Source organism: Erpetoichthys calabaricus, chromosome 11, assembly GCF_900747795.2.
Source record: "Erpetoichthys calabaricus chromosome 11, fErpCal1.3, whole genome shotgun sequence".
Classification (NCBI taxonomy): domain Eukaryota; kingdom Metazoa; phylum Chordata; class Cladistia; order Polypteriformes; family Polypteridae; genus Erpetoichthys; species Erpetoichthys calabaricus.
In genome coordinates, this window is record NC_041404.2 from 32,755,517 (window position 1) to 32,781,528 (window position 26,012).

Genomic DNA, 26,012 nt, shown 5'->3' on the forward strand with positions numbered 1-26,012 from the left:
CTATACTGTAAGAGACACACAAACAAATAATAATGCAGTACAAATGTTTAAAAATATCACAAATCAATCAAATTATAATAAGATATTTATTAAGATACAAGGCTGATATACTTAACAAGTTTATAAGTAAAATATACAAAATTTGCCTCTTGTTGACTAAGCAGCAATTTCAAATTCTTCTTTATCTTTTCTTTTTCTAATTGAAAAAGTGAGCTGCTGTATTTAATACAAACTCCCCCACTACCCAAACTCAGACAAGAAGTAAGTGTTATAATTAAAGGACAAAATAAAAAATGTCTGAATTCATTAAATTAGCTTTTTTGGCCGTTTGTCTATTTGCACAGGACAACAGTTCTGATTCCTTTTTCTCAATTTATAATTCAGCTTTATTTGATGTAAAGGCTAATATTCCAATATTCTCTCTCTTTGGTAAAGTCAGCCTTAGTGCTCTCTTACAGGGTGTTCACAGCAAAAACAGATCAACTTTTGTAATACCGCATGTAAAGTAGTTTTACACTTAAATTACCATACAGCTTTGAAAAACAGATGGTGAAAAAACAGGTTTCTGTGATCGACAAATTTACCAATCACTGATCAAATCTTTTGTAGTAGTGAAAAGTGTCCAACAGCAGATCAATTGGAGCATTTCCTCTTCTCCATGTGCTCTTCAATAACAACTACATGGACTGTTGTCCCAAAATTACCACAATAAAATCAAAATCCAGTGCTTTAAAACTCATTGCAAATATGGTACTATACTAGCCGAGGATGCCATTTTAAATTGAAGATGTATTATATTTCACTCTTTAAAAACAAATGTATTTTGTCCTTCATGGAAGTGTTCTACATATAGTCTCTGGAACATACAGTATATTCAATCGAGACAATTTGGGACTTAACATATAAATTACATTTCTGCATTGTTTAAAAATTTCTAAAAAATAAACTATTTACACATTTTCTAGCATTTGCAAGGGGTTTTGCTCACTGCAGCATACACTAGTTTGTAAAACTTACCATTCTTTTATGTAAAGATGCGGATATCGCACACTAAAGAAAAAAGAAATCTCAAAGTATGCCAGTGTTTACAAGTTAACTCTTCCTTAGATTCCACACAGCAATAACATTCACATTTATAGATAATGAATGGAAATCCATTCTCTAAAGCACACCTTGCTCCTCTCTCTGAGCTAGACATGGATTAACACAACTTCAAAATATACTGCATTCATCTCTCCAAAGAAATGTATTGAGGATTAAGACCTCCCTTTGAGAGATACAATCAAGCACAAGCCTTCCTTAAACACATGATTTAGGTATGCCCTACACTCGACTATAAATAGATACAGTATATATTATTACTTTGATGGTCACTTGAAATGCAGTACACTTTGTACTTCAACAGATCATCATGCACTTACCACTTTGTTTTAAACTTTTCTAGATGTTGTTCCCTTCTTCAATTATAAGTATAATGTGTACTTGTCTTTGTTATTGCTTATACAGTTCTTAACTTCACTAATCTACAACAATTCTGCATCACCTTTCATTTCTTAATGATTTAGAGAAATTGTATATCGAATTTGAAAAAAATTATTTAAAGAGAAATCACCCCAGATACTTTATAAAACCTTACAGTCTTTCTCAGATACTTCTTTTCAACTGTACAATAGCACCCGAAATTTAGACATTCTTCTGCTCTTTGCTTAGATATATGACGGAGTAAAGGTGAGTGTATTCTAAGAGTAACATCTAGCTGAAATAAACTGATAATACTGGGTAAGAGATAAACTGTAATTCATTACTACATTTTCCAAGATTTAAGAAAAGTGCATAATTTTTGTTGAGCACTTATTAAAACATTATCATTAGAAACTTTAACAACTTACTGCTATTATTTATCCAAAATATTCTTCTTCTGTTAAACCCAATAAATTTTAAATATCCAACACATGATACTGGTAGGACTCCTCATAAGATATTAAAAAATAAATCCCTCTAAACTTACCAGAAGTGTCTGTCCATGTTCCAGAAGGTATGACCTGTGGACACTGAATTTGGGCAGGGTGATCCTGTGTGAGGCAAACACTAATTGGTTCCCGTGGAGTATATCCACGGTAAGTAAGTGGATCCATTTCCAAAGTACGCAGACTTTGCTCATGAAGGCGTTCTTCTCTACGTCGTTTCACCCTTCGCTGAACAAAACTGCAAAAGCAGCATAGCATAACAATAAGTGCCCATATCAACCAGAAACCTGCAAAGCAGGTAAGAAAAGTGTATGTGCCTTGGGACATCACCATTTTGGGTTTTGGATGAAAATGTGAATCTTTAGAAAAGTTTCATCTCACAGAAGAAATACCAACTTTGATTGATCACATCTAATATTAAAAAAATTACCATATATTTAAAATATTTTTTAATCTTATCTCTCATAATATTGAATGTTTGCTTATTATTCATAAAAATGTTTGACAATCTTCTTCATTTTCAATGCAAAATATATATTTTTTTTTAAATCTGTTTCCAGATGAAAATACTGCACTGTAAAGTAAACTGCAATCCCAATGTCCTTTCCATGAGTACATCTAAAATTCAGTCAGAGAAAGCAGAGGCTTTTGAAAATGTGAACCACCTGTATGTACATTACTCAGGTAATACTGAACATGGAAATGGGAATAAGTACTTGTATAAAAAAAAAGACATATGGCAAAATTCAAAAATATTTCTTCCGTTTTACACTTAATAATCAAAACATTTTAACTTGAGAATAAACTGAGTTTCTTGAAACAGATAATCCAAAATCCTGTATTTTCCTTTAAAGCTGAAGAGCTGGAACAGATATTTCCATTAAAAATCATCAAACTGTAATCCCAGTCGATACTCATTTTTCTCTTGTACGTTTAGTGGGATATTTGAGTTTTGAATGACTTTCTTTTATAAAGTGATTTGTTCCAGGAGTTTTACTTAATGGATGCTTTTCTTTCATCATGTAGTTCCATCAAATATTACATTTTCTTGAAACCACAATGTTGTGCATTCTCTGTCAAAAAAGGAAGGAATAAAAAAAATTAACATTTTCCATCACTTTGTTTCAAACCGAAGAAAATCTTCTATCCATCATAAAAAAGACCAACATTATCCAAGCAGATCTGTTACTGTACAGCACTATACGCTGTTATATTTTACTATCAGTATAGTGCACTTCTCAGTAACTACCATTAGTCAGGAATAAATCCAAAATTACATTTTGACATCCTTTATTCTGAATTTACAGATTTTATTTTATACACTTTTAGAGTAATTGCAGATATACAGTACATGGGATTTTTTTTATAAAAAAAAAATTTAGACAATGCTTCTTATTAATAATATGATTATTTATGATTACTGGCAGGGTACAGTGGTTCAGATCTGTTGCCTCACAGATCACCACTCCTGCATTTAAATTCCAACTGAAAGAACTGTCTTCGTGAAGTATACACATTTTCCAGATGTCTGCATTTGTTTGCTCTGTGTGTACTCCAGTTTCCTTCTTCTGTTTTAAAGACTGGCTTCTCTACATTGGCCTCATCAGTATGTGCATGATAGGATAATGCATTGTTAATTCCAGTCTTTCTCACCAATGGTACATGGACAGACACAGGATTCCTGTATTTCTTAACTGGATAATTGGGTTAGAAAATGAATAGATGGATGTAGCACTGAGCTAAGTGTCTGACATTTCTTGGTTTAAAGATTTTTCTCCTAAAAGAGACATGTGGTTTTCTATTGCCCAATATAACATTTTCAGAAAGAAAGAAAGAAAATTTACTAAGATGCACATTCATGTGATATGTTTACATCTGTAGTTAAAAATGCACACAATGTTTGTGGGTCTTGGGGTTTAAATCAAAATAGGCCTCTACACTTGTGATTGACGTCCCACAAATGTTTGCTACTACTAGTTAAGAGTATTTTTTCATTTTTGGAAGATGCATCTAATATGTAATAAACTTTGGGTTGGGTACAGTCACCAACTAATGTAAAATCCACATCTTCAGGATATTGAAGCAACATGGGATATCCACAGTGGAAAATGTGCAAATCAAATCACCATACTTCCTGCCTACTCTGAATCCATAGAAAGCACTTTTATTACGCAGTGTAGAAGAACAGCACTTTATTAAATAACATTATTTACATGACATTATTAGTATTAGAACAAGAAAACATGTCTGAATTAATTTAGCTGCAGTGTAACAGTACTGATTTTATTTATACATGAAATGTATCTGGTCTACTTTGCAAATATTTTCATAATGCATTGATTAATTGATTATTGATGAAAAAGTGTGTTTCTTAGGCATGTGTGCATTATGTATTGTGTATATGACAACTGCTGAAAACAGCATGGTTAGGTTAATAAGAAGATGCCTTCCTCGCAGTACATACACAAATTCTTTAACCAGTTCTTGCTGGCATCATACAAACCATGGGTGTTAACAAAATATTTTGTGTCTTCTTAAAGTGTAATTATCAATAATATTAGTAATTTAATATTATTTTAATTGCATATTACACTCTATAACAAGATTTACAATCGAAGAAGAACCAGTAACTCCAGGGTAATGTATCCAAAAAGAGGCGTAAAGGAACAGAATGAGCAGGGGGAAACAAAGTAATTCAGTTGAATCACAGGTAATAGAATTAAATAAAGCTAAAGACATTAAGCATGGATAACCATTTTTCTTTTCTGCTTACATGCTCAAATGGCAAGTATCTATACTAATAAAAGGCAAAGCCCTCACTCACTCACTCACTCACTCATCACTAATTCTCCAACCTCCCGTGTAGGTGGAAGGCTGAAATTTGGCAGGCTCATTCCTTACAGCTTACTTACAAAAGTTAGGCAGGTTTCATTTCGAAATTGTACACGTAATGGTCATAACTGGAACCTCTTTTTTGTCCATATACTGTAATGGAGTGCAGCTCAATGGCCGTGGAAGGCGGAGTCGCGTATCGTGTCATCACGCCTCCTACGTAATCACGTGAACTGAAAACAAGGAACAGCCACAAAAAGCGCTGAAGAAAACATTCATTACACAATTGAGAAGGCAGCAAAACAATAAGAAGCGAGCGAGTGACTGACTGAACATAGCACGAGTGATCACTTCGATGAATCAAACCTGTTCAAAAAACACATTACACAATTAATAAGGTACGAAAAGAATATGAAGCGACTGACGCATACAGGCATAAATTAAGTTCATAGACCTACGAAAGATTGCCATTTTTCTCCTGTACAACTATACGTTGCATTCTCAACAGTAAGCTTCCACGGCTTGGTCATATTCCAACCGGAGTGCTCAACTGACAACGTGGTATACAAAGACAACTATAAACATCGTAATAAATGAACAATGAAACAACGGAGAACCCGTGCATTAAATAAAAAGGCTGCTTCCTTGGCAAAGCAAGGAAAAAGGATGGCCTTATAAGGCGTTCGTTTATAAAAACAATCGTAATAGACAAACAATAAACCACTACAGAACCGCGAAGCAAGCAGAAAGGACAGACTTATATGGCGTTCGTTTATAAAACAGCGGAGAGGCTGTGTAAAGGCAGCTTAACAAAAAACCAGATCCTTAACAAATTGTTTTTGGTATATTTTCCCTCAGTTTAAAAAGGTTTTCTTTTCTTCTTAATAAAAATTTAAAAGCAGTACTTCGCTGCTGCAAAGCGCGGGGATTTTGAAGAAAAAAAAAAAAAAAAAATTTATATATATATATATATATATATATATATATATATATATGGTTGAAATAGTTTACTGTCAAATAAATGCAAAGAGTACGCGACCATACAATCAGATTGTGACACAGACTACGAATGCCGTGAATGTAATTACCCCGATCTACATGCTGTCAAATAAACGAACCACATGCCGTGGCGCAACGTTAAGGGCATCGCCTCTGGTACTGACGTCCGAGGTTCGATTCCCGAGAGGGAGTGCAGTGGAGTGTGTACGCCTGATGAGCCCAGAATGAGGGCGAAACATGTGTCGCGTACTCTTTGCATTTATTTGACAGTAAACTATTTCAACCATTCTATGATCTGCTCCTCACAAACTGAGGGCACCGTGGTGGATGTTAGCAGATTGCTGGCCAACCACAAGCGTTACCTGGTAGGTAACCACCCATACAATCAGATTGTGACACAGACTACGAATGCCGTGAATATATATATATATATATATATATATATATAGATATAGATATAGATAGATATATATATATATATACTAGGGATGCACCGATACCGAAACGGGTATCTGGTATCAGCCTCGATACCACATTTTCTAAAGTTCTCGTACTCGTTAAAAGTCCCCCGATACCGGGGACCGATACCACGGTCTGAGAAATGTCTATGTTTGAGCGGCGTGTAAGGGGTTAATCACAGGCGCCGAGTGCCCGCCCCCAGGCCCCGGCTGCAGCTCAGAGCGGGGAGAAGGCGAGGCGAGAGATGTCAGCCATGTGGAACTATTTCAAAGTGAATGAAGACGACAAAACAAAGGCGGACTGCAAATTGTGCTCAGCGAAATTGTCCATAGGAGGCTCAAAAGGTAGCGCATTTAACACAAGTAATTTAATCAAGCACCTAAAATCCCAACACGACAACGAGTACAAAGAGTTTAGCCACGCTTCTAAACCAACACAACCCACGCTGCAGCAAACTCTTGCAAGACGAGAGAAAATGTCCAGAGACAATCCACGTGCTGTGAAAATAACACAGGCAATTATCGAGTACATTGCATTGAGTGACCAGCCACTCTCGGAGGTAGAAAATGTGGGATTCCTGCGTCTCCTCCATCTTCTGGAGCCCAGATATGATGTCCCAAGCCGCCGCTACATGACTGACACGGAGCTGCCTAAACTACACGACTCCGTGAAAAAACATATCCACAGCCTACTGCAAGCCTCCTCTGCGTTTAGTTTCACCACGGATATTTGGACAAGCAGTGTTAGCCCCGTGTCGCTAATTAGCCTAACCTCCCAGTGGATAGACGAGAGTTTCTTGTTTTTTTTTGTTAAATTATATGACTAAAGCTGTTACCTGTAAATTTAAATCATGTTTTTATTAAGTAGTCGGTATCGGCGAGTACTGAAATGCAAGTACTCGTACTCGTTTTCCAAAAAAGTGGTATCGGTGCATCCCTAATACAGTGATCCCTCGCTATATCGCGCTTCGCCTTTCGCGGCTTCACTCCATCGCGGATTTTATATGTAAGCATATTTAAATATATATCGCGGATTTTTCGCTGCTTCGCGGGTTTCTGCGGACAATGGGTCTTTTAATTTCTGGTACATGCTTCCTCAGTTGGTTTGCCCAGTTGATTTCATACAAGGGACGCTATTGGCAGATGGCTGAGAAGCTACCCAACTTACTTTCTCTCTCTCTCTCTCTTGCGCTGACGTAGGGGGGTGTGAGCAGGGGGGCTGTGTGCAGCTGCTTCCTGAAGGACGTGCTGCACGGTGCTTCGCATACTTAAAAGCTCAAAGGGCACGTATTGATTTTTGACTTTGTTTTTCTGTCTCTCTCTCTCTCTCTTCCTGCTCCTGATAGAGGGGGTGTGAGCTGCCGCCTTCAACAGCTTTGTACCGGCGGTGCTTCGCATACTTAAAAGCCAAAAAGCCCTATTGATTTTTTTTTTGACTGCTTGCTTTGCACTCCTTTGAAAAGGAAGATATGTTTGCATTCTTTTAATTGTGAGACAGAACTGTCATCTCTGTCTTGTCATGGAGCACAGTTTAAACTTTTGAAAAAGAGACAAATGTTTGTTTGCAGTGTTTGAATAACGTTCCTGTCTCTCTACAACCTCCTGTGTTTCTGCGCAAATCTGTGACCCAAGCATGACATTCTAAAAATAACCATATAAACATATGGTTTCTACTTCGCGGATTTTCCTATTTCACGGGTGGCTCTGGAACGCAACCCCCGCGATGGAGGAGGGATTACTGTATATACGGATATATATAGATATATATATATATATATGGATATATAGATAGATATATATATATATATATATATATATATATATATATATATATATATATATGTAGATATATATGTATGTATGTATGTGTATGTATCCATATATATATATATATATATATGTAGATATGTAAATATATATATGTATATATATGTGTCTGTGTGTGTATGTGTATGTATGTGTATATGTATATATGTGTGTGTATATGTATGTGTATATATATGTATATCTGTATATATGTGTATATGTAGATATGTGTACATGTAGATATGATATATATATATATATATATATATGTATATATATGTTTATGTGTGTCTGTGTATATATTATATATATATATATATATATATATATATATATATATATATATATATGACAGCAAAACTCATAACAATGACAACACAATTACATTGACAATCATGTTATGTTATTTTTAAAATGTTTCCTTTTCTTTTTCATAACCTCTTTAACAGTCTACTTCTCCGCTGCGAAGCACGGGTATTTTGCTAGTAGGCTACTGTATATACAACAATTAATTTATACTTAATAGAAACAAAAAAGATGTTTTGTAGATATGTTTTAAAGTGAAACATTTTTTTCAACAATTTAACAGAATATTCTACTCAACTGTACTAAAAATGAACTATGATATGAAATACTGCTCCTGTTTTGTATGCAAATAGGTATTATAGCCCATCCCTCCATCCATCTTCATAACCCATAGTGGTGTCTGGGTCATAATTTTTCCAAGAGCACAAATATAGCAAGGGAGCAACTCAAGTTGAGGCAATGATTTGAAGACAATCTGAATGTACTTTGGACTGTGCTAAGAAACTTACACAGTCAGGAGGTGAAGATTTAGATTCCACATAGGAAAAAACAAACCTGGAGGTAATCATGAAAGGAAAGTGATGTGAAGAAGCAATTATTCACAGCAGCATTGCTGCACAATTATATTTTATGAATTGTACAGCCATAATGGTGCAATATACCTATGCTTAGTACAGATCTTAAAATGATGCACAGCATTAGTCTTTGAATCTTATGATTGAATTTTGAGTCTATGTACATTGCCAGTATGTGTATTTCAATTAAGTATATAGTGCCTACAGTATTAGTTAAAAATATTTAATTCTTCATTTAAATGCTGCAAGATTCACCTCACTCATCTTCAGCAATTACTCACCCCAAGCTAATGCTAAGTCTCAAAATGCATGTTTGGAAGAAAGATACACATACACAATAAAAACTGCATCTAATTATTTTAACTGGAAAGTAGCTATAGAGTTACATACCTTATTCATTGCTTTAAGTAGGGAACTGAAGTGTTTTAAACTGGGTTTACATTAAAATTTTTATTGTGTATTTGGCAGACACATTTATCAAAGGCTACTTTTGTTAAAGCGAAAAATACACACTTTGAATGAAGGTTCTAGGAGTCAGAGGATAGGCAAACAGAGTAATTAGTTTTATTGCAATAAACAATAATACAGACTCAACCCAATTAGGCCAAACTGAGCTGAGCCCCGAACAAGCTAAAAATCACAGTTTATATAATCATTTCTTATCATCTTGACCTCGCTCATAACAATGCATTTGCTGTCTATTCTGACTCATTACTCCAGCTGGCTTCTCATGGGCTCTTTCTTGGCAACCAATATTTTCTGTATCTCGTCATTCAGTATCATTCCTTGCTTCCATTATTTCCTAACTGGCCTTCAAACAACAGGTGTTCCCCCTGCTCCCCCTTCTCTATCCTCGGGCAGTTTCTGTATGTCACTGTCTTCCTTCTCTGTCTTTCTGAGTTACTCAATATTGGTGGTTTCACTCTGAGCTCAACTAAAAAAGAAATATGGCAAATGCCTTTATTTAACTATTTGCTTGACATATCTAATTCACATTAATTTAATGCTTATAGAAGCTCACTGTATGTGTGGTGTTCATACTTCTCTCTGGTGGTACATGCATCTACCATGGGTTTTCAGGTTTCCCTCCCACATCACAAAGCTATGATAAATGGTAAAAATGCCACAATATAAAAGTGTGTTACAATTCATCCAGTGCTAGTTCCTGCTTTGTGCCCCATACCCTAACATGCCTTACAAGTACTGTACTGAACAGTAAAACTGGATGCTGAGGTCTTCTGCCATTCTATGAAAATCAGTGGTTTAACTTTCTAACAACAGTTGCAGGGCAAATATATGGCGCTCACAAAGTAAAAATCAGGACGTCAGTATTCATTTTAAGTGTGATCAGGTGAGATTTGAAGGAGAGGATAAAGTTTGAACAGAAATGGGTAAATGCACCAATCTCTTTAGTTATACAATGACAGTTAGAGAAGGCTCTACCACTAATTGAGGCAGAGTTGTCATTTCTGTGATATCTGAAGATTTCTGTGGATGTAGGTACATTGGTCAGTGGATGTAAATTATTTACAGGCAGAAAAGGGGATTTGTTCAGGATGACTTTAAACAAAACAACCTTTAAAATGTCTAAAATGCTGGGAGAAGCTTACCTGGGTAAAGGAGGCCAATATCTACATCAAGGAAAGTTCTATCAAAGTAATTCTGACTAGAAAGGTGGATCAAATAATTGATATATGTGGACTGCTCCCATCAACAGTTTCTGGTATAAACTGAAAAGAAGTTGTGAAATATGATAGCCTTATCTGGATTCTTTTTAACATGGAAAGGCCTAAAAGATTTAGGAATATCTCAAGATGATAACTGAAGAGGATGAATAAAATAATTTTATATATGTTTATATATTTAAATTCTCTATCTACATATCTATCTATTAATTACATAGCAAACCTCATTTTGTCCATAACTTGTCACAATAATGAACAGTCTGAATTTAATCAGAGGAATTTTAAGTATCAGGTTAGCAGTTCTGCTGGACTCCTGAGAGCTGAAATAGTGACAATGACATATAGGAGCCTCCAAATATTGTATGAAACACACCGGAAGTGGATGAAGTCAGTTTGGTCATGCTGACTTAATTTATGAATAATTTCTATAAGTGATAGCATGGAACTTAAAAGTTTAGCCTAGGTATTTAAGGGAAATTCCCTTTGTTCCTTTCTGTGTAACAAAGACTTCATGTGGCAGTACATTTACCATATAGATAACTAGGGGGCTTTGCCCCCACTCACTTCGCGTCTCTGCCGCTCACGTATGTGGATTTCACTTTCACCAAACAACAAATGTTTCAATTCTAGTGGATATGCCTCTTCATTGGGAAGAAACACTACTTTTCCCTGATGGCAACATGAATTAGACTATCTACAAGTCTCCGACTTAAAAGTTTAAATCCGAACAAAATATTCAATCTCTTTTCACTGTTCTGTTATTTCACAGAGTAATAATTTACGTTTGCTTGCACTAATGCAATCTTTAACATTTTTTTTAAACTTTCGAATTTTAGTACTTTCATTATCTCTAAACTGCTCTGCATGTGTATCGCGCCAACGTTTTTGAATTCTTTACGACGTTCTACTTTGTCATCTACTCTTTGTCTTTTATTTCCGGCCCGGGTGTGCTTAAATCTCTTGGCACAATGCCTTATCTCATGGGGCTTGAAAGTATCTCTCTGAGAAAATCACGTCCTGTCCCAGGCTAAAAAATCTCGTCTCGTCCCAGGATTTTTTATATAATAGAGAGATGAAATATCATTTCAATAACTGTAATATTTAAATAGAAGAATTTCCTATTTAATCAGAAGATGTGTTGCCAAAGACTTTTAAACTATCCAGATTATTTCTATCTTAATAAAACCATAGGGTGACAGATGAACTCTTAATTTTGATCAGTGTAAAGTTTGTGGTTTATAGCTATGTTGTGCAAATTATCCTGGCTTTTTTAAACTAAAGCTCTGACCTCATTTGTTCTGCAGTTGGCTCAGAGCTATGTATTCATGTGCCATGCTCTACCATAGTCATTGGGTAAATTGAAATTGGGAGGGCCCCTTGGGAGCATACAAAGTTTCTGAGGGGCTCAAATATTTTTGGCCACTCATAAGTGCTCAAAATTAAATTTTGAAAAACGCACTTAGTCAAAACACTCATTTGGCAGTGAAAGCCAGTGAATAGCGATCTGGAATCAATATCAACCCCAGTGATGATATCTTCTTTTATCCCTTCCCTCCTTCAGTTCTTGGTCAGTATGTTATCAGACTCCTTTCAAATGTTGGTTATTGTAGTGATCAAGAATCAAGAGTCTTTATCAAGAAATTTCGCAGCCTTTGTCCTATATGTTTTTTCCTTTGATACTTTCGCACAATTGATGGGAAAACTGAAATCAAAGCAGTTTATCTTGCAGTTATATGAGTCAACACTCCCAAATAATGAATCTGTGCTCATGGCCTAAGTCAGATTTTCTGATTCGGACCAATTAAAGAAAGAAATGCTCTTTGCTTGCCTGCTTAAAACAGAGGCTTGGTGGACATCTTCAAGAGTCCCTATCAGTTGTCATTAAGGCAGATAACTTCATCAAATCCAAAGCGCTTCAAGACCATCTTTTCCAACATCTGTGTGAAGAAAACGAGGAAAAGTCTGAAAGCCTTCTATTCCACACTCGAGTTCGCTGATTGTCGAAAGGAAATTGTCCCTGCAGAGTTTTCTCTTTTTGGACAAGAATAGTCATTTTTCAAAGGAAAACCCATGAGAGAATTAATTATTGCCGCTAAATCATATAAATATTACTTGTTAGATATTTTTGAAAATCTGAATTTTTTAAACAAGCAACTCCAAGGGAAAAACTTAAATTTAATAAATTAGTTCATTTCACTATCCACAACAGCTAATTTTTTGAAAGATGAAGATCTTGATGAATACATTAATCACATTAAAAATATGCATAATGAAATGAAGCAACATTTCAGTGACTTGTTGAACATTAATGTTCCACAGTAGTTTTTGGATTCTTTTGGCTTCCTTGCAAACAATGCAGGAACAATTATTAGATGCCCAGAGCAGCACAAGAGCCCAAGCTGTATTCAAAATGATCAGCATAATTTTTGAATAATTGAAGAAACAGTGCATAACTACAATTTGCTTTGGGAGAAGGCCAAAAGTTTTTTTTATTGGTTTTCTAACATCCTCCCTAGTTGAGTGCGGTTTTACTACCAGGGTTCTGCAGCATTTGAAAAGCAGAAACAGACTGGATGTGGTGACAAGGGGAGATCTTCACCTGTCCCTAACAAATTTTAATCCCGATATTAAAAAAATAGTTTCTAATCATCACGCACAAGGCTCATATTAAAAATCAGGTTCAAGAGCTACTGCTATTTTCCTGTAAATTTTATTCTATTGTCCACTCTACATTTTTCCTATTGCTAAGAAATAAATCTAACAAAGTTATTTGTTGGCTTTTGCAAATTTATGATGTGTTAATGCATTTACTTTTTTGCTCACTTGGGAGTTTTTGTTTTTTTTTCTGTTTTCTGCTTATGAAAATCTAATGAAAATTGTTGTTGACTCTTAAAAATTTGTGATTTGTTTTTTTGCCTATTAGGCATCTTCTGTATTTTAGCTAGTTGAAAATTTTATGAAGATCTCGGTTAGCTTTTGCATGTTTACGATATATTGTTTATTTTTTTGTCCACTTGGCATTTTTGTTGTATTTCTATTGTTTGCTAGTCGAGAACTTTTGTTAGCTCTGATAAAATTATGATATGTTAATATTTACTTTTTCTTGTGTATTTGCATTTTTTGTAACTGTTTGGTAGTTGAAAATGTAATGAAGATCTTTGTTGGCTTCTGAAAATTTATGACGTGTTAATAAGCGAAAGTTGCTTAAAAATGTTTGTTTCTAATTCAACAATTTATTAAAGTTCCAAAATAACGTTGTATTAAAAATTTTGGAATGCTCAATTTAATATTCTATTTAATTGATACGTATTAATTTAAATATATATTATTACCTGAGATTGATTTGAGTTGTATCTCTTTCTTTTCCTCATTCCACGCTTTTTTATTTTCATAATATATATGCAGTCCTATACTACTAAATTGTCGGAATGCTCGAGTTTAGAGACAAGGGGGTCCGTGGTAAGTGGAAGATTCAAAAAGGGGGCCCTACGAAGAAAAAAGGTTTAAAGGAAAATTCACAGACAGTATTCATCAATGAGAAAGGCCAAAATCTCTAACACAACATTGAGTCCTTGTCTTGCTCTAGGAATAGCATAATAATTGTCATATTGATCTTAAATTTAGATGTTCAGAAGACATGGAAGCTTTGATCATTCCTGCTTTCAAAAGCAATAAATTAGTTCTGCATAAATTACATCTAATCCCAGAGTCTTTCCTGCAGTCACTGAGTCCAAAAACTTCTTTAGGTTAGTTACAGTGCTGAGGTTTTTAACACTAGAATTCCAAAAGCCTGCAAAAGTTTTTATTCACTCTGAAAAGCCTACTTTCCCTAAATACATTCAAGGAAAATTGTATGTCCTTATCAGAGCAGCAACTGTCCACTGATATTCACCTTTGTTTTGCCAACATGTCAGTTAGCACTGACCCATCACCCGTTCAGCCACCCTTTTGCACCCCCTGACACTTTACACTTTTTATTTAGCACCGCCAGCTTGAATCCTGACTTACAGCTCAAGTCTGCTTTGAAAATTTTATATCATTGTAAGTTATATCGTTATTTGAAATATACCCTGTATACATTTCGTGTGTGTTCCAAGTCTACAACGATCCGTGTAAATGTACGATGAAATAAGAAATGTTAGGTCTTGTAGATGCAAAACAAATGTATGTGTTTAGCCTTTATTTCTGAAAAGGGTATGCCAGTCGTCCCACGGGGGAAGGATTTTCTTAGAATGACGTTATGAGGCTTATGGAGCAAGAGCAGAAGCGGAAAAACAGACAACTTCTTCACATCACTGTCGCAGGTTAATAAACTGCTGCAACACTGACGAAACATTTGTTCAGAAAGAGCTACATATATTGAGCTTATGTCAAATTAGAGTAATTACAACGACATTTGTAATTTGTCTTTTTAGCCCTGATTGATACAAGTATAAATTTACACAGACTTACTGACTCAGGTCATAAGTATGTTTTTATTAGATCAAATATGAATGTTTGATAAAAAAAAAAGGGGGGGAGTGTTACTCGGGCAATAGTGTATACGTGCTTTCACCTAGCCTCATAATGGCATCTCATAAGAAACACCTCTCATCAGAAGTGATGACGAAGTGAATCTGTCTTCAGGCAGTGAAATTGAAAAGGCCAATGAAATCGAAAGTGACACTCACATCACTTGCACATGTGTCATTATTATACTTTCTACACTTCTGACTTTGTACTTTTAGTGTTTTGAATGTTTTACAGTAGAAAGATGAGATTTAATAAAAATGTAATTTTTCAAGACAAAAAATGCAATGTTTTTTGAGAAACAATGTCACACTAAGGAGGTTAAGATAGATTGAATAGATGATCATAACAAGGGGTAGCAAAGTTGAGAGACACGCTACATAATAGGACACCTTTGCAATTGTAGTAAAAGTCAGAAGCCCTCTTGCTCTCTTAGGCAGAGGAAGTTTTATTTGGCTCAATTGGATATGCTGCTGCTTACTATCCCAGAGGCCTCAGGTTTGTGGGCAGCCTATCAGTGTTAGGAAGTAAAACAGAGAGAAGTGGAGCCCATGTTTTACTACAGCTGAAGGTTTTGGTGACTGACTGAAATAATTAGGTTGCAAACAAATGTGAGGACTCCTGACAGACAGAAGTCAAATCAGTTGATCTGAACTCTCAATAAGGAAGAACCCTTGGTGCCATCAAGCGGATAAACTTAACAGTACATATCTTTCAGTTGCCCTGGAAGCACCTGAAAATTTCTCAGATAGAGATGGGGAGTGCTGATGAAGTTAATGAGATCTAGCCTGCTAACCTTAACCAGGAAAAGCACACTGAAAAATACATGACAGATAATATGATAACAACATATCACATGTAAGATATGAGTTATCAGATGAAATTATTCAAGATATACAAGTCTGTAAAAGATTATGACAATACAGAGATCATTTGTGTGCTTTTCAACCAGCAAATTAGTAAAGAAAACTGGAATTCTAAACCTTATGCAATTATTTTATAATTTCTAATGTAATATCAGTATGCATGATGCACACACTTCTGTTAATTTATTTAGCATTATAAAATGTAAAGTTAGAATTAATAATTTATCATGATCCACATGTTTCTCCAAAAAGTTAAAAATATTATCGGTCTATGGTTCCTTTTTTATTGGGGTTTATATTTAGTCAGAATATTCATTGGTTAAAGCAGGCATTAGATAAGATGACTCAACCTTTTTTTCCAGAAAGATAATGGAAGAATAAATAAAAAGACAAGCATTTGATATTATCAATATCCAAATAACTGAGGCTAAATTGTATACTAATGGATACATTTGCTTTAAAAAAAACAAAGTGATTGAGCAAGACAAATAGATTTTCAGAAATAGTTGCTATTTCTATACAAAGTTGTGTCACAATATTATTGGAAATCATAAAATTTTGATATTCTTAAATTAATGTTAAGGAGAGAGCAACTGTCTGTGGCCACCACCAGCAAAACCATTTCTTTTTTGTGGGTTGTCTTGCTCTTGCCTCTCCAGTGCACATGTTGTCACTTTCATTTGCACCAAAGCAGGTGAAGTTGATTTACAATCATTTATGATTCTTAACTGGACAAACTGACAGCCCTGAAGTTTAATTGACTTGGTATTAGACTGTGATGACTAAGTGTTCCCTAAATTTTACTGAGCAGTGTAATATTAATTTCAATTTAAACTAGAAACTCATTCTCAAGAATCAAATGTCCCATATTGCATCAATATTTGGAGATGTTTATAACAAGTACAGCTTAAGAATATGTGAATGTTTCCTTTTTTGGGAATTAGCTATGTCTGCATCAGCTCAAAAAAGTGAGTCATGTCTAGACACTGTCCATCAAAGATGGATTACCAGCTCATGAACTAATATTATGAAATCATTTGAAATTAAGTGGTTTAAAAATAATCAAATGGGTGGACTTTGAATATTTACAGGAAAACTGATTGTTTTTTTTTTTTTGCATTGTTATTTTTCATAAATATACCAGTGCCAATTAAGAACAGAACGGCTTGTTCAGAAATGCTCATTCAATAACACAACATATATTTAATGGACTATTTAAAACAAAAGAAGAATTAAATAAAATATTTCCTTTATTTATGTAGTATAATATGCTGATTTGTTCAGAAGACAGAAGCATTTCTTACTTTCCAATAGACTGTATGAAGAAAAACAAAGCAAATCCAGACAGGAAGGCAACACCAAAATAAACAAAAGAATGACAGTAAATATATACTTAAATTCAACACAATCTATATAAAATATTTTTAACTTAGGCGACAAAATAACTGTTTCAGATAATATGAAATACCTTAAGTATAGGCATATAACGATAATAACTATGCAACACAGATACAACATTTTTTAAGTCATACTTTATACCCCTATTATCCTGTACTGGAATATGCAGGCTCTCAGAATTAATGAATGTATTATTGAAACACAACACACACACACATTATATATTTTTTTTATATATATATATATATATATATATATATATATATATATATACAGTATACTGTATATACACACATTGAATATAATTTTGTCTTTAAAATCTACACTTACAGTAGTTATAAACTACACTAGTTATAACGGGTTTTGAAAAAGTAAATTAACAACCAATTTAAAACAGAGTTTTATGTATGTTCTTAGTGTTACAATGCTTTCAGAATACTCCACCTAGTTCACTGAGAGACAAACAGCATAGATCAAAACACGTCTCTCAAAGATTTCTATCAATTTGTAAAGTAATAATAACTTTACTCTTTGAGGAAGTGGCAAAAGAACAAAGTGAAGTGAACAAAACGCTGGAGAATTATGGATCTATGCACTCTAAAGCAGAACTAAGATGTTGGCAGCATGTAACACATAATAAAATTAGTATTATTACACAGGCAAAAAAGATTCATTCCTCAAAAAAAAAAAAAAAAAAAAAAAAAAAAAAACGAAGCTACACAATTTCCTTTTTAGAATTGTAGAAAATGTTTCTTATAGATGGGGTGGCACAACGGTTAGCATTGCTACTTCTTCATGGGTTCTGAATCATGGCTTTTAATCCTGAGCAAGACCAATGTCCATGTGGATTTTCTACATTCTTCCTATGACTGCATGTTTTATCCTTCCAAATCCCCAAAAATATGTGTGTTAGGTTGTTAATCAATTCCCAATTGGTCTTGGATATGTGTGTGTGTGTGTGCAGTGTGACAATCTCATAATCTCTTAAAAAATATAGTTTTAAGCTGTGTAGGTTTGTTTATAGGGTCATTGTTATCACAAGAACAGAAAAATATTTACTTGCACATGCTAATCAACATTTAGCATGTCACCACTCTCTGGCACTATATAGAACTACTTTACCTCAGCACAGTTGTCTTCCTTGTCTGAAAAATCTAAGAAACACTTGTCATCATTAAGCACTTGCAAATAAATAAACTACACTCAACTCTCAGAATGATACAGTGTTGTTTATTCCACATAAGGCTTCCATGCCAAATAGCTTAAAAGATCTTCGTTAGCACTGAACTTCAGAATATTAATTAAACTCTACAGCTGTCATCCACAAAGTTCCATTGCAAGTATGCACTGAATTGTAAAGTTTTTGCCAGATTGTTTTGCTATCCAGTTAGAAACAGTTTCCCAATAACCACTTGTTTACATGTTCCAGAATGTTTGCTCAATATGAAGGTAAGTGTTTGAGTGAGTAATAACTGATACAACTGTACCATATGGTTTCCTTAATAATATTTAGTTTACCCTCAGTGCTGTATATCTCATTTGGATTCTTCAATCAATATAGCTGAAATCCTGTAGCCCATTATTAATGACATCCATAATGAGAAACTTCAGCCATCCTATTTTTAGCACTGCAGATCGTTATTAACCAAATACTGATGTTAAAGCATCATCACCTAGTTCAAATTACAAGAAAACATCAAGATACAACACTCATATCTCGCACACCCTAACTGTCTCAGTCTTTAAATTGCAGATTGAACAAGTTGAATCTCCTTTCTTCTGTGTTCACTCTCTTAAAAAGGTATCTATCGGGTGTTAAAAACAAAAAATTGCTAAGGGACAATCCTAAAATTTTAAGAAATATCATAGGGACATTTAACAGTCACAAGTGACATACAGATTTAAACTTGCTGATAATCTGGGTTTAAAGGATACAGAAAGGTTGTTAAGCAGAGAAGAAAGGAGTTCATGTTACCAGTCTAAAAATAACTTATAAGAACTGATCGGAGTTGGAGAAACAAAAAAGGAGGAAGGAAGGACGAAAAACCTGAACTTCAGCAACTGGAAAGTTCTGAGTCTGGAAGCATCATAAATGTCACTGTGTCCTGCCCAGATTGAAAATGAGAGGGATTTACTACCAGTGCAAACTTCATTCAAAATGAATCGCCAGGAACTGTGGGAGATCCTCTAGATTTACCAAAACCCATTGAATACAAGATCTTCCAAAGAAATGTAAATTTCTGCAGTCACAAGGCTTCTCTGAATCAAGGGCTAGGAGAGATGTCAGACAGTGTGTGAGGAGCTTTGCCAGTAACTTTGCATTAAAATTCATCAAAGATTGGGGAATGATTAGAGCAGTCAAATGACTGCTTGTGTTGCTTTAGGATGAGGATAATCACAGCGAAACTATTTGAGGAATTTAATTTGGAAGAGAGATAGCCGAGTACAACATCTGCATATATGGAGATTTTAACTGTTTTCTATAAAGTAGAAAGGAGATCAGGAGGCACTTCATCAGGAACCTGCAATTTTCAAGAGCTCAAAGAATCTACCTTTCTGACGATTTAAAAACTATTACTTTCTGAAGAGGAAGATAAAAAATTTGCCAAAAAAAAAAAAAAAAAAAATCAGAATAGAATTGAAAAAGTAGTTACTGATATCCACAGGGCTGCTAATAAATATTTCTGATTTATTTTTAATGGATCTAATAGTACAATGAGGACACTAAATAGATCACCCAAATTAAAGACACCGAGCGTATCAAATCTTCCCCAGCATAATAACTAGATTAGGCAATCAATTAATAAAACAGTATCGAAGTTTGTAACAAGTTCCATTATCCCAGAAGTGTGGTCGAAATATAGCACTGCAAGGGGCAAAAATATAAAAGCATTCATGAATGTGAATGTGCCAGTAATTTAGTAATCGATAGCCTTCAAAGTTTGTAAATGGAATTTTGAGACATTCTAGACACAGCTGGAAAGGCTGCAAACCAAATTCACTAGCTCTTTTCATTACTGGAAACATTCAGCTGTTGCTGAACTTAAATAAACAAAAAAAATTATCTTTCTTCATGGAATAAACTAGGAGTCCTCATTCCCTCACAAAGAATAACCTGGAATTGAGAGTTGAGAAAAAAGTTGAGAAATGTTTATATTAATGTCCTTGGTTGGGATAAGTTAAGATTAGGAGTATAGATCCTATGATATCTCTCCCCTCAAGGTACAAAATAACTCAAGGTTGGAAATAAAACTGGCCAAAGCTAATTCATAAATCTGATGTCATGTCAATTTTCAGCATTTTCTTTAATTCCCATGATGCAAACATAATTTCAGCTGTTTCTGTCTTCTAGCTCTGTAAACTTAGAACTTAATACTGATGTTCTGCCAGGGATAGAAAATGGTAGAGAAGAAATTTTAACAAAGACAAGGAGATGGACAATACCAAAAATGAAGGTTAAAATTACAAGTGGGGGTCGTTAAAGGAGTCAATAATACCAAAGTGAAGAAAGCCCAATACACAGTTCCAAACAGTCAAATTGGAATAAAGTGTGTGAAATGTTTCAAAGCCCTAAGTCAAAATCACACTATTACCACAGTGAGAAGTAATTTCTTTGTTTCCAGAATCTTGTACAGCCAAGAAGTACATGGCATGGACCTTTATATATCATGGATTTCGACTAAGAATGACAGATTTTCTGTATTCGATACAAATACCAGTTAAAAGTCCAGCTTACAAAGTATCATGAATGTCAAAGGTCTCAATTGTGATCTAAAGAGAAAAAAGTAGTTTCCCATCTAACAGGCATAATGCTAAGATAGTATTTTTACAGGAGACTCACTTAACAAGTAAGGACCAGTTTTGACTGCAAACAGATTAGATTTTATAAATATTTATGCACCTAATGTGGATGATAGAGATTTTATCCAAGACATACTTGCATAAATTCCCAAAATGAGCACTCTTAAAATTATAATGGTTGGAAACTTTGTGTTTTAGACCACCAACTACAGTGGTGATAACATGTAATACCGCAAAAACAATCACTCAGTCTGTAATGGATCATAACTTATCAGACCAATGGAGATTCTTAAATCCAAATTCAAGAGAATATTTCCTTTCACCAGTACATCACAGTGAGAATTTATTATTCATTAATAATCAATAATTATTTCTTTATTATTAATAATTTATTGCCCACTATTAAATCTTATAAATACAAAACTAATGTTATCTCTGATCATGCCCCTCTGATCTTGGAGCTTGAATCACTGTGCCCTTCACACTCATTTTGTAGCTGGTATCTTAACACCCTGTCATTAGCAGATGTGAACTTTACAGAATTCACCTCCAAACAAACTATTTTTAGAGACAAATGTACCTTGGGAGGTCACTGCAGGAATACTCTGGGAAACTCTGAAGGCATTTTTAAGAAGACAGATTATTTAATATCTTTTCCATAAAAATAAGTTGGAGACCAAGAAGGCATCAAATCTATACCAGAATAGATCAAGAATATGCCAAATCTCCAAATAAAGCACTTTACAGGAAAATACAAGTTCTATAATCAGAATTTAACCTCTTGAGAACAAAATAAATGGAACAGCTCAACTTAAAATTGCAACATCATTACTATGAACACGGAGTTTAGGCTAATAAGTTCTTAGCTCAACAAATCCACAAGCAGGGAGTTCACAACACAATAACAGAAATTACCAACACAGAGGGAGATAATATTATTGACCATAAAAATGTAACCTACACATTTAGGGAGTACTATAAGTCTTTATATTCTACTCAGTTTAAAGAAGTCAAGACATAATCTAATGAGTTTTTTGATGCAATATAAATACCACAGCTACATACTCTTAGTGCAAAGGAACTGGATAAAACTCACACTCTCAGAACTATAGGATGCAATAAACTCACTCGAAAATGGGAAAGCAGTGGGGCCCTGATGGCTATCCAGTGGAATTTTATAAAAAAAAAATTCACATAAGTTACAGTAGCTCCACTATTACTAGCAACATTTATAGAAACTAGATACTACAAAATGCATCCTCAAAGTTTTCACCAAGCATTATTACCATCTTTCCAAAGAAAAAAAATATATATATTACAATGTGCATCATACAGACCAATTTCTGTTCTGAATAATGATGTTAAGTTACTCCCCAAAATTCTAGCTAGAAGGATTGAAAATGTGCTTCTTTCTGTAATATCACAAGACCAAACCAGATTTATTAGTCAGACTCTTAGGTTCAAACTTTCAGCATCTGTTTAATGAAATTCACTACATTGCACAAATCTGGGTTTGGCCCAAATATATGTGTATGGATAAAACTATTTTATACCAGTCCAGAAGCCTCTGTCTGTATTAACAATATGATCTCAAACTACTTCAAAACTAGAATGTGGTACTCAACAAGGGTGCCCTCTATCACCATTGCTTTTTGCAACTGCTATTGAGCCATTGGCCATTCATTTTCAAAATGCATTAAGAGATAAAGGGGACTATCAGAGAAGGACTTGAACAGAATAAAATATGGTACTATATATATCAGACCCACAAACATCTTTACCAGTAGTTCTTAATGCACTAGCAGAATTTCAAAAGATATCGGGACTCAAAAATCAATATAAATAAAAGTGTGCTTTATTCAGTAAATTATCTAGCACAGAATACTAGACTGGCCATCCATCCCTTTATTTTATCAGAACAGTTTAAATATCTAAGGGTAAACATCACAAGTTATTATAAAAATCTTTTTCAACATAATTTAGCTATCAGCAAGGAAAAAACAAACAAACAAACAAGTGTAAATAGATGGTCTACCCTGCATCTCACATTAGCAGGGAGAGTCAATACTGTCAAGATTAACACCATTTCCAATCTTCTTTTTCTATTGCGCAGCAACCCTACATACATTAAAAAATCATTCTTTAAGAAAATAGACTCAATTAGAGCCTCATTTATCAGGAATTTGAGACATCCGTGCATTCAAAACGCAGCTCTAGAGGACCTAAAGCAGAAGGTGGAATAGCACTACCTAACTTTAAATATTATTAATGGTTAGTAAATATACAAGCTATGAAGAGCTGGAAATTGACACAAATTGATAAATATTGTGAGATTTTCAAGACAGCTCCCCAACTGTGCTGTGTGCTGACACTCAGTTAACGCAAGCAGATACTGGCTGTCTGATGCTGGAGCAACTGAAAGTTCACAGGCTTCCCATGTAATGCGCTTGTCGTCCACTAGTTGATGCAGGGAACATTTAAAACTGGCCACTGATCTGACTATGTGCTCACTTTCTGTCTTCTCTCCAAGGAAGGCTATCTGTTCTTTTAATCAGCAGAAGGGGGCTCGTGCAGGGTGACGTCAATGTCACTGCGTGCTTGCTGTATTTGTGTGTGCTAAAGTGACAGTTCCCGTTTGGATAACTGCTCTGATAAAATTCCTGTCTTGACAACAATAAAGCTGCTTTTTTTTTTGGGAAAACTGGACTCGCCTCCTCCTCTCTGGTGCAAGTCTGTGACCAACACATCATAATATACAAAGGCCTGGTCTACAATAGAAATAAAATCTTGCTGTATTTCTTTATATACCCTGCTTAGTGCCTAAATAAATAAAAATTATCGTCAATAGACAGAGAGAGATAGAGAAATAGAGAGAGACAGAGAGAGATAGAGAAATAGAGAGAGACAGAGAGAGATAGAGAAATAGAGAGAGACAGAGATAGATAGATAGATAGATAGATAGATAGATAGATAGATAGATAGATAGATAGATAGATAGATAGATAGATAGATACTTTATTAATCCCAAGGGGAAATTCACATATTCCAGCAGCAGCATACTGATACAAAAAACAATATTAAATTAAAGATTGATAACAATGCAGGTAAAAACAGACAATAACTTTGTATAATGTTAACGTTTACCCTGCCGGGTGGAATTGAAGAGTCGCATAGTTTGGGGGAGGAACTATCTTCTCAGTCTGTCAGTGGAGCAGGACAGTGACAGCAGTCTGTCGCTGAAGCTGCTCTTCTGTCTGGAGATGACACTGTTTAGTGGATGCAGTGGATTCTACATAATTGATAGGAGCCTGCTGAGTGCCCGTCACTCTGCCACAGATGTCAAGCTGTCCAGCTCCATGCCAACAATAGAGCCTGCCTTCCTCACCAGTTTGTCCAGGCGTGAGGCATCCTTCTTCTTAATGCTGCCTCCCCAGCACACCACCGCGTAGAAGAGGGCGCTTGCCACAACTGTCTGATAGAACATCTGCAGCATCTTATTGCAGATGTTTAAGGATGCCAGCCTTCTAAGGAAGTATAACCGGCTCTGTCCTTTCTTACACAGAGCATCAGTATTGGCAGTTCAGTCTAATTTATCATCCAGCTGTACTCCCAGGTATTTATAGGTCTGCACCATCTGCACACAGTCACCTCTGATGATCACGGGGTCCATGAGGGGTTTGGGCCTCCTAAAATCCACCACCAGCTCCTTGATTTTGCTGGTGTTCAGGTGTAGGTGGTTTGAGTCGCACCATTTAACAAAGTCCTTGATTAGGTCCCTATACTCCTCCTCCTGCCCACTCCTGATGCAGCCCATGATAGCAGTGTAGTCAGTGAACTTTTGCACGTGGCAGGACTTCGAGTTGTATTGGAAGTCCGATGTATATAGGCTGAACAGGACCAGAGAAAGTACAGTCCCCTGTGGCGCTCCTGTGTTGCTGACCACAACGTCAGACGTGCAGTTCCCGACACGCACATACTGAGGTCTGTCTTTAAGATAGTCCACGATCCATGCCACCAGGTATGAATCTACTCCCATCTCTGTCAGGCTTGTCCCTAAGGAGCAGAGGTTGGATTGTGTTGAAGGCGCTAGAGAAGTCTAGTAACATAATTCTTACAGCACCACTGCCTCTGTCCAAGTAGGAGAGGGATCGGTGTAGCATATAGATGATGGCATCCTCCGCTCCCACCTTCTCCTGATATGCAAACTGCAGAGGGTCGAGGGCGTGTTGAACCTGTGGCCTCAGGTGGTGAAGCAGCAGCCTCTCCATGGTCTTCATCACATGTGATGTCAGAGCAACAGGCCGGAAGTCATTCAGCTCACTAGGACGTGATACCTTTGGGACTGGAGTGATGCAAGATGTTTTCCAAAGCCTCGGGACTCTCCCCTGTTCCAGGCTCAGGTTGAAGATGCGCTGTAGAGGACCCCCAGCTCCAATGCACAGACCCTCAGCAGTCGTGGCGATAGTCCATCTGGACCTGCTGCTTTGCTGGCACGAAGTCTCCTCAGCTCTCTGCTCACCTGCGCTGTTGTAATTGTGGCTGGGGATGTCTCTCCTATGCTGGTATCAGCAGAAGGATGTGTGGAGGGTGCAGTACTCCGAGGCGAGAGTGAGAGTGGGTTAGGGTGGTCAAACCTGTTAAAGAAGTTGTTCATTTGGTTTGCTCTCTTCACGTCTCTCTCGATGGTGGCACCCCACTTCGAGATGCAGCCAGTGATGATCTTCATCCCATCCCACACTTCCTTCATGCTGTTATTCTGCAACTTCTGCTCCAGCTTTCTCCTGTACTGCTCCTTCACCGCCCTGAGCTG

General features: G+C 35.6%; 1 protein-coding gene across 1 annotated transcript in view; it reads right to left on the reverse strand.

Annotated features, from left to right (window-relative positions):
* The window catches only part of LOC114660305 (proline-rich protein 7), a 55,185-nt gene that overhangs the window by 12,349 nt on the left and 16,824 nt on the right, over positions 1-26,012 (reverse strand). The window contains exon 2 of the mRNA XM_028812921.2: positions 2,009-3,040. Coding sequence (XP_028668754.1) covers positions 2,009-2,300 — 292 coding nt within the window. The 5' untranslated portion in view covers positions 2,301-3,040. The remainder of the gene's footprint in view (positions 1-2,008; positions 3,041-26,012) is intronic.